Source organism: Camelina sativa, chromosome 1, assembly GCF_000633955.1.
Source record: "Camelina sativa cultivar DH55 chromosome 1, Cs, whole genome shotgun sequence".
Taxonomy (NCBI): domain Eukaryota; kingdom Viridiplantae; phylum Streptophyta; class Magnoliopsida; order Brassicales; family Brassicaceae; genus Camelina; species Camelina sativa.
The window spans coordinates 8,533,940-8,543,526 of NC_025685.1; the positions used below are offsets into that span (position 1 = coordinate 8,533,940).

General features: G+C 38.7%; 4 protein-coding genes across 6 annotated transcripts in view; 2 read left to right on the top strand and 2 right to left on the bottom strand.

The window, feature by feature from the left end:
• LOC104783788 (putative F-box protein At3g17620) lies at positions 607-2,097 on the bottom strand. The gene is made up of 2 exons (XM_010508900.2): positions 1,285-2,097; positions 607-1,145 (listed from the first exon to the last, which is right to left on the bottom strand). The coding sequence occupies exons 1-2, from the start codon at positions 1,963-1,965 to the stop codon at positions 735-737; spliced, it is 1,092 nt and encodes a 363-aa protein (XP_010507202.1). The 5' UTR covers positions 1,966-2,097; the 3' UTR covers positions 607-734.
• LOC104783841 (putative pentatricopeptide repeat-containing protein At3g18840) lies at positions 2,422-6,749 on the top strand. Its single transcript, XM_010508945.2, is given in 5 exon segments — positions 2,422-4,355; positions 4,358-4,513; positions 5,023-5,479; positions 6,400-6,503; positions 6,598-6,749. Coding segments are annotated over 2 exon segments (2,037 nt in total). The 5' UTR covers positions 2,422-2,467; the 3' UTR covers positions 4,507-4,513; positions 5,023-5,479; positions 6,400-6,503; positions 6,598-6,749.
• On the bottom strand, positions 6,225-8,361 carry LOC104783830 (probable 1-acyl-sn-glycerol-3-phosphate acyltransferase 5). 3 transcript variants are annotated; one of them, XM_010508940.2, is made up of 4 exons: positions 8,202-8,361; positions 7,127-7,804; positions 6,916-7,046; positions 6,225-6,807 (listed from the first exon to the last, which is right to left on the bottom strand). In XM_010508940.2, exons 2-4 carry the CDS (start codon positions 7,678-7,680, stop codon positions 6,371-6,373), a joined length of 1,122 nt encoding a protein of 373 aa, XP_010507242.1. In that variant the 5' UTR covers positions 7,681-7,804; positions 8,202-8,361; the 3' UTR covers positions 6,225-6,370. The 3 variants fall into 3 exon arrangements, with proteins under 3 accessions (XP_010507242.1, XP_010507238.1, XP_019082367.1); XM_010508936.1 differs by having other exon boundaries at positions 8,102-8,219; XM_019226822.1 differs by lacking the exon at positions 8,202-8,361 and adding an exon at positions 8,030-8,085.
• The window catches only part of LOC104783870 (phospholipase A-2-activating protein-like), a 4,396-nt gene continuing 3,393 nt past the window's right edge, over positions 8,585-9,587 (top strand). The window contains exons 1-2 of the mRNA XM_010508977.2: positions 8,585-8,797; positions 9,306-9,578. Of these exons, the coding sequence (XP_010507279.1) occupies positions 8,738-8,797; positions 9,306-9,578 (333 nt within the window). The 5' untranslated portion in view covers positions 8,585-8,737. The remainder of the gene's footprint in view (positions 8,798-9,305; positions 9,579-9,587) is intronic.

Here is a 9,587-nt window from a genome sequence, read left to right on the forward strand (position 1 = left end):
GTAGGACCACAATCAGAAACATTTACCATTTTTGATTTAATTTTAATTACATTTAGCATAAGAGTTCCATTAAAAGTCTCCGTTGGAGAAGCTCTAAAACCCATCAGAAAGTATTTTCAGCCTCCTGTCACTTTCCAGCCTTGGCATAACCGCAGATGAGCACTGTAGGTCTGCAGACTTGGTTTGATCCCAACATCAAGCATCTCAGACATGAGCTGCGCATCCACATTTCTGTTTCCTTTTCCAAGTGAACCGGTCATAACAGTGTAAGTAATATAGCATCAGGGTTTCTACCGGACAGACCTTTCATCTACTTACAAAGCTGGAGCACAAGATCAAGTCGTTCCAGCTTGTCACATATGTGAATTATTGTGTTGTACGTCATCTCTTTCCCAAACCCCATTTTCCACATTTGTTGATACACCTCCGTATTTCTTTCTCCGTATGTCACTGCATCAGGGATATAACCTCTAAGCTCTAGCTCCGTGAAGAGCCTCTTAGCGGCAAGGCCGAGTCTTGTGATAACACCATCTTGTTCTTTTGTTGGAAGAAGCGTTTATTGCAAAGAACATTTGGTTGAGCTGAAAGAAATCGACAGATGCAAAACATACTAAACATCTTATCCGCGAGTTAGGATATATGAGAGAATAATTTTGAGTTTCCGCTTCAAATTGCACAAGCAAGACATGAGAAACAAGAACATCACAACAAAAGGAAACAAAGAAAGAAAGAAACTAGAGGTACTCGATAATCTGTTTTTTATATTTGTTTCCCCCGTCTCTTTTCCTTTTGCCACCTCGTGCAGGTCGTTCAATTTGCACTAAACTTGGAACATAAGAGCACATCAGTGGGAAAGAACAATCTTCTGAAGGGTCTCTGAGATCCACTTTTTTGAAATATCCATCCTTTCCAATGATATAAGCGAAGCAGTCCATCCCCGTGACCATCCCCGTACCTCTGTCAATATCAAAAACTACGGCAACTTTCTTCTCCTCGTCAACAAAGAAACTCCCTGATGTAACATCAAATGCATAATCATCGAGTGGTTTCATATTCACAGCTAAGAAGACCTTCTTGCCCCATGACACCGCTTCGGGCTCAATCTTAGTCGTAATCCATATCTCTAAATGTAACGTATCCTCTTCCTGAAATAACACTGCAAGTTGCTCATCTCTAACACTAGATAGAGTCACAGTATCTTCCATTATTGAGTGAAACGGTAGACTTAGACGCGGTCCAAATCTCTCTTTTGTAAAATCAAAAGCGATTAAAAAATCTTGGTACCCTGTTTCTGTTCCGTCGTCTCCTACACAATTTTCTTGAGCAAACCAATAAGTGTTTCCCTTCAACGACACGCCACGTGCATAAAACTGTATATCCCAATCTGGAAAGATAGTAATCGGGATAGTCATCACTAGGTGATTTAGAGTTGATGTAGTACAATTCATACCGAACGTATCCGCGAGAAGGTTCACAGAATCTCAATACTTTGTAGCTGCGGAATGATTTGCTATTCTCGTATCCTATAGCATATCTAGGCTTAGGTCTGCGTATTGTTTCGAACAACCGGGTTTGGCCGCAATACGGATTCCAAACAGTGAACCTAGGGATGTTTCTGGTGATGCATAACAATAAACCGTCGCAGTGATACACAACAGATATATCTACTCGATCTGATTCCGTTAGGCTAACGAGTTTACCTAGATGGTTTATTGATGGTTCAATGTTGTTGTGAATTCCCTGGAGGTTGACACTCATCAAATAAACCCGATAATTAATCACCATTACCGCCAAAAGCTCTCTTCTTACTGCTGCTTTAGCTTGAGCAAGGTGCTTCTTTGTAAAGCTCCGACCTTTGGATAAAGTGTTCCACTTTTTGCAAACAGATCGCACAGCTCTCATAGATGTCATTGGAAGCCTAATGAACACATCCTCTGCCAAATCCCTTGGAAGATCAGACAGCATCTTCTTCAGCAAGCAAGGGTCGTGATGTAACACAAATAATTTAGGGTTAAAGCGTAGGAAGAAAGTCTCCTCTTTGTGGTTTTTTTCTTTCTGGGTTAAGCTTGAAAAATCAGACAACAGTCTGTTCTGCCTCTTTGTGGTTGCAAATTCGTTTCGCCTACCGACCGATCTGAAGAAATAACAGAAACCCTAGCTGAAGNAAGCAAGACATGAGAAACAAGAACATCACAACAAAAGGAAACAAAGAAAGAAAGAAACTAGAGGTACTCGATAATCTGTTTTTTATATTTGTTTCCCCCGTCTCTTTTCCTTTNATAGAAAATTCAGCCCAATAGTTTATAGATGTATTTAGTACAACAACTAAAGACAGTAATAAAGTTGGAGTTGTCGCTACTCGCTAGAGAATTTTTTTTTTTTTTTTTTTTTTTTTTTTTTTTTTTTTTTTTTTTNTTTTTTTTTCTCGCTAGAGAATTTTCCCGAGTTTAAGATTCTGAAACTGGACATGAAGTGCTTAAAGGACGGGTTTTTGCATCACATTCGCTCCGTTAAAACTGGTTCAGCCTTGACCGCAATCTCCTCGAACCAGCTCGTCAACCTTTACTCAAAAAATGGCTTATTGCGGGAAGCTCGGAACGTGTTCGACGAAATGCCTGAGAGGAACGTTTACTCGTGGAACGCGGTGATCTCTGCCTATTTAAAGTTCAACAACTTAAAGGAAGCACGTGAGTTGTTCAAAAGTGCCAATTGTGAGCGAGATTTGATCACGTACAACACTTTGCTTTCAGGGTTTGCCAAAACTGATGGGTGTGAGAGTGAAGCTATTGAGATGTTTGGTGAGATGCATAGGAAGGAGAAGGATGGGATTTGGATAGATGATTTTACTTTCACTACTCTGCTTAAGCTTTCTGCCAAGTTGACCAATGCGTTTTATGGCCAACAGTTGCATGGAGTTATGGTGAAAACTGGGAATGATGCAACTAAGTTTGCCGTTAGTTCTCTCATTCACATGTATTCGAAATGTGGGAAGTTTAAGGAAGTTTGTAATGTCTTTAACGGATCGTGTGTTGAGTTCGTTGATAGTGTGGCTAGGAATGCAATGATTGCAGCTTCTTGTAGAGAAGGTGACATTGAAAGAGCTTTGAGCATATTCTGGAGAAATCCAGAACGGAATGATACGATTTCGTGGAATACATTGATTTCAGGGTATGCACAGAATGGCTTTGAAGAAGAAGCTTTGAAGATGGCTGTTAGTATGGAGAAAAATGGGTTGAAATGGGATGAACACACTTTCGCAGCTGTACTAAATGTTCTGAGTAGTTTGAAGAGCCTGAATATTGGGAAAGAAGTACATGCTCGGGTATTGAAGGATGGATCATATTCTAATAAGTTTGTAAGCAGTGGAATTGTTGATGTTTACTGCAAGTGTGGAAATATGAAGTACGCGGAGTCTGTCCATTTGTTATATGGTTTTGGAAACTTGTATTCGACTTCTTCAATGATCGTTGGTTACTCTTCTCAGGGCAAGATGGTGGAAGCAAAAAGGTTATTTGATTCTTTAACCGAAAAGAATCTTGTGGTCTGGACTGCCATGTTCTTGGGATATCTCAATTCAGGTCAACCTGGTTCTGTGCTTGATCTTGCACGTGAATTTATTATAGCCAAGGAGACCAAAATTCCTGATTCTTTGGTCATGGTTAGCATCCTTGGTGCATGCTCTTTACAAGCTTCTATGGAACATGGGAAGGAGATTCACGGTCACAGCTTGAGAACAGGCATTTTAATGGATAGAAAACTTGTTACCGCGTTTGTTGACATGTATTCAAAATGCGGAAATGTTGAGTATGCTGGAAAGCTCTTTGACAGTAGCTTGGAGAGAGACACAGTTATGTACAACGCCATGATAGCTGGGTGTGCTCATCATGGCCATGAAGCCAAATCTTTCCAGCTCTTTGAAGACATGACTGGGGTTGGATTCAAGCCGGATGAAATCACGTTTATAGCCCTCCTGTCAGCTTGTCGTCACCGCGGCTTAGTCCTAGAAGGTGAGAAATACTTCAAGTTGATGATAGAGGTTTACAACATATCCCCCGAGGTTGGTCATTATACCTGCATGATAGATTTGTATGGAAAGGCCAATAGGTTGGACAAAGCCGTGGAACTTATGGAAAGTATTGATCAAGTTGATGAAGATGCTGTTATTCTTGGTGCGTTTTTAAATGCTTGTAACTGGAATAAGAATACAGAGCTTGTGAAGGGAGTGGAAGAGAAGTTGCTATTCATTGAAGGATCTAATGGGTCTCGTTATATTCAACTAGCTAATGCATATGCCTCGTCTGGTAAATGGGATGATATGCAACGCATACGGAATCTTATGAGAGGGAAGGAGCTAGGAAACTTTCTGGTTGCAGCAAGGCATATATCGATAATCAAGTTCATATGTTTACTTCCTCTGATGTTTCCCATTCCAAAACAGAAGCTATATATGCCATGCTACATTTTGTGACCAAGGATTTGTCTGAAATAGCTGAAATCAAGATTTAAGAGAGAGGTATCAAGTTTCTGTACATTATTATAGAATACTCACATGACCCAAGGTTTTATGATCTCTGTCTTTGTGCGTTAAAGGTTTCGTTTGCCATTTACGGTCAGCAATGTAGTTTCACTAATTTTTGGGTACATAGATTGAATTTCACAGTTAGGTTTTTGCTTATTTTGGAAATCAACTCGACCTATTTTTACTTGCTTCTGTTGGAGGATAACTCTTCTAAAGCTGTTGCATAAGCTAATGGCCCATAATTCTTCTCTTGTATTGCAATACGATTTGTATTTCAAAAGCTTTAGATTCAGAAACAGAAAACCCAAGTTTTCTTATCCAAATTGGTTGTTTAAAACTTCCCCCATTGATAGAAGGGCCAGTGATCAACCAGATAACAAGGTCTTTTTATTATCTCTCATCGTCTCTGTAACATGTTTTAGATTTGAAGTGAAATGTTTACTGTATGTTTCCTTTCTGCAATCACTCTTACGAATTTGTTATGTGTTTTTTGTTTTATTTAGTTTGAAGTAAGCTGGGAAGAGACCAAGAACACCAACACAAAGGAAGCAGTTAAGATAACAACAACTGAAACAACGTCAAACCAACACAAAACAAAAACAGCAACAGAAACCAGTACAAGAAACATGAACTCATGAAGAAATCAAAACACAAAGCGAAAACCTTCCAAAACAAAACCTGTCTTAGCAAGTTGCAGCAGGCAATTTACATTTCTCTGGGAGTTTACCAGCAAGGCCAAAGTCGATCCCACTGAGAAAGGGATTGAATTTGTTTTTCTCCTTGCAGAGACACGGGAAGTCGGCCTTAGACAGGGCAGTGCAGCAAGGGCCCAAGGGATCAATGTCGGTGGTCAATGGGTTCTTAGTCTGCACGTAGGGCTTGCAAGAGTACAGACCAGCTATGGTCATACCGCAGGTGTTCTGTCCGGTTGCTGCCGTGAGTGTCAAGGCAAGAATCAAGGTAATAACGCCAAGCTTAGTGTTTGGCTCCATAGCTTTGAGTACTTTGAGAGAGTTTTTAACCAATTGTTTTGCAACTAGTGGATGGGTTTGCTCTTTTCTTAGCTTAGGATAGGCTACGCTTCCTGCTTCGTAGGGCTTATATAGAGAGGATAGGCACTTTACTACTGAGCTTAGATCTACAAATTTCTCATTTTAACATGAAAACATGGGTCGCTCGCATCGTATAAGACAGTACTCTTGTGATTAATCTCACAACTAATTTCATGTGCTTTTGATATTATTCAAAATCCATATTCATGAGCATGTGTAGGGTAAGTATCGAATGTCGAAGGTGGTCTATACTAAAAATATAAAATGAATCAAATATTCTTAACTTGCTGTCTTATGATACTTAAATATAATACAAGTATATACTATTAGAGTAAGAAGACCCGTGAGACATTGGCATTACTATGTTCCAATGTGCTAACTTGTCACGGGTGTTCTTTGGTGGCCTCAAATTCAATTTAATTGCTTTCATATGCAACCAAAACAATACAGTATGTAATTTCTTGTACTTGATATATCTTGGATGCATTATCCCAATTTGACAATTTATTAATGTGAATAGTTGGTTTTTTATCCTGTCTTTGGTTGGTAAAAGAGTAGTGGCTCTGTGAGTTATGTAGCAGTCAAATGTTCTTATGATTGTATTTTGTGTTTTATTATCTCAATCTGCCAGGCTATGATCTAACATGTGTAGATTAATGTATGAAGACATTCTTAAATAGATAGCTAGTCGTATATTGAGCTTACATTTCATAAGTTGAAAGTGGATCGGTTCTTAACCCCGAAATACACAAGTAAAACAATTCCATCATCTGGATTGAGAACAATGAAAGTTTATTTGTTATACTAATTTGATGTTTTTTTTTGCAGTCTCAACAAGTGGAACAGAACGAAGATTAAAATGTGTAGCAGTGGTCAGGTAGGCACAGACCAAAGAGACATAAATCTTGAACCAAATCATTGATGAGAAGAAGGTGAGATACATACAGATGGTGGTGAAGGCAATCACTGCCAAGCAGTTTATAAGGTGCTTCTTTGTGTTGAACTCTTTTTCTGTTCCTTCGTTAGGGAAATGGCCACTGGAGTAGAAATCGTTGAGCAGCTGGTCTTTGAGCTGGAATGTGTTCATTAACCAAGCATTGATGTCTTTTTCTTGATTTGGGATTTGGGTTAGTTTGATACGACGAATGTGGATGTGAACTTCTGATGGCTCAATACCATAGACATTGTCTAAGAAAGAAGGGCAGCGGGTTTTATAACCGATGGTCACATCATAAACTGCAAGTGCAAGTGTTGCATAAGAGTTTGCTTGGTTAAAGTGGGAAGGAAAGGATCAGGTATCTTGAAATCACTGATGCAAACCAGAAAAAAAAAGTAAAGACAAACCTGCATCAAGTGAGCAACTCAATTCTTGCAAGCAGGAGACGAAACCTTTTGTCCTGGGAAGTAGCACGTTGTTCAGTACTGGAAGGCCATTTTCAGCTGCAAATTTCTTACTCCTTTCGCATTTAGCTTCTCTGCACAAAGTTCCAAAGTAAAATGCTTTTAACGAAAAGGTCTCTAAACAAGAATGATACTCGAAAGAAAGAAAGCTTACGTGTAATCTGTGCCTTCGGGGAAAAGAGCAAGCCATAAAGCATCTCGGGGATCCGTAAAACTCGAAACTATTTGCCTCAAGTTTGCTTCATCAACTTCCCATTTCCGCTCAACAGGAATAAACTCAAAGAGGTGAAACGCCCAACCAAAGAGAGGTAATTTCATCAAACTGCTCTTAAGCACATATTTGATATTTCCAATTTGTCCTTTACGCAGTGCAAGATCCCAAAAGTACATCCAATCAACTTCTGTTCGGTGATTGGCAATGAGCAACACTCGTTCCTCGCAAGGAGCCTTATCGCCAGAGAAGATAACTTTGGTTCTGTTGATCTTCTCAAAGAGGAAAGGCCACAAGGCGAGCCACGAACCAAAGAAGAAGGAAACACATTTACGGCTATAGTGTACGCTGAAAAGCCTCAACACTACAGCTGATAAGAACCCCCAGAATACCAACATCATAAAAGCTGTTGCAACTAACACCATCAGACATATTATACCTCTCAACACTCTAACCAGAGACAATGTATGAGAGTTTCGTACACTCTTTTTTTCCATTTTATACACCTTAAGACAAATCTATTTAACCTCTCCCTATTGTCTACTCTTTGATGATGCAATGAATCTCCTGTTACCAGAATCACTATCAGAGCTCGTATGGTTACAGCATCATAAGAGTCACCTGCAGGTAAATGATCAAGACTTATCAAATTAAGAGTCGATTAGCAAAGCAGTTTATATATTTAAATAGTAAAACACAAGAGGTTAAAAGATGTATAGATTAAAAAATGGAAAACAGAATCGAAGGATCTGACTTAAAAAGGTGGACTAAAAGTAAAGAAGAAGAAGCTTTATTTTCAGACACATCACATAGATAGATACATTGTCTAAAACAAAAACTGCCCACCATGATAATCAAAGACTTAAGCTAAAATCCCAGTCAGGATTAAATATAAAAGAAAAGAACACAGAGTATTACAATTTTACTATTGGGCAATGCTGCAGTTGTGAAAAAGCTCCAGTAATGGAAATAAGAAATTTTTGATAAAAATCAGACCAGATAGAAGAAGACAGCTTACCCACAGAACTGAGCTTCCAGGTAAGTGCACAAGGAGAAGAAGAATTTAATGGCCGAGGAAAATATCATGAAGGACTACGATGGTTTTGTGGAAAAAGGGTTCAGAGGTGGTGTGTAATTACGGTTTATGCCACTTCTCTCTCTCGTATCTCTCGTAGAAAGTACTAAAGGAAGATGAGGAAATTTAAACCACTGTCCCCTCCTTTTTCGTGATTATTAAATACCTACACGTCACCATGTTTGTTTCCCCTTCATTATTATCATCTTACCCAAAAAAAACAAAAAAAAAAAAAACAAAATCAGTCTGTCTAAACTGGGCCGGGCTTTTAAAGCCCAAAAAGGTTATTATTATACGTTTATTATAAAAAGGAAAAAAAAAAGAAAAGGAAATAGAAATTAGTTTTCTTCTCTCTATTCTCACTTCTTCTTTCTCCCTTCGTCAAGTCACTTTTGAGTCGCGCAGCAATTTGGCGTTTGGTCTCTCTCTCTCTCTCTCTCTCTCTCTCTCTCTCTCAATCTGCTGCTCTTTCCTCAGTCATGGATATCGATTTCAATGATTACAAGCTCAGGTGCGAGCTTCGTGGCCACGATGATGATGTAAGATCTCTTTTTTTTTTCCCAGAAATATCTGCTTCTTCCTTGATCAATTCTATCCTGGGTTTTGAAATTAAGTCTTATATTTGTAAGGGTTTTAGTATTCACCCTCGTGATTTCGATTTCCTTCTTCCGCTTTGCATCCAATTTTTTTTTTCTTTCTTTCAACCCTACGAGCTGATTTGATTAGTGTGTTTTTGATTAGTTTTCTTATTAGGTTAATGTATGTATAAGCCAAGTTTTCAGATATAATTTGATACTGGGTACTGTATTTGAAAATTGTATCTAATAGGGTTAGATGTTTAACCTTGCTTGTCAATGGCATTAGCATGTACAATTCTGATGACACCTGTTGTTGGTATAGATCAAACCGAGAACATTGAATTATTTTATACATTTTTTTCTACTGGGTTGTGATTCGTTCTTTGTTTCTAAATTCATTCAAACCGTAACTTATGCTATTGAACTAATGTAATTCTAATAGCAACTTATGGGTTATCAACATCTTCAGGTTCGTGGGATATGTGTCTGTAGTGATGAGAATATAGCTACTTCTTCAAGAGATAGGACCATAAGGGTTTGGTCACTGGATCCATCTGATAAGCGCAAGTATACATCTTCTAAGATTCTGTTGGGTCATACTAGCTTCGTTGGCCCACTTGCATGGATTCAACCAACTGATGATTACCCTGAAGGAAGACTTATCTCTGGGAGTATGGATACTTTCGTCTTTGTTTGGAACCTGATTAATGGAGAGAATATTCAGACATTGAAGGGTCATCAGATGCAAGTC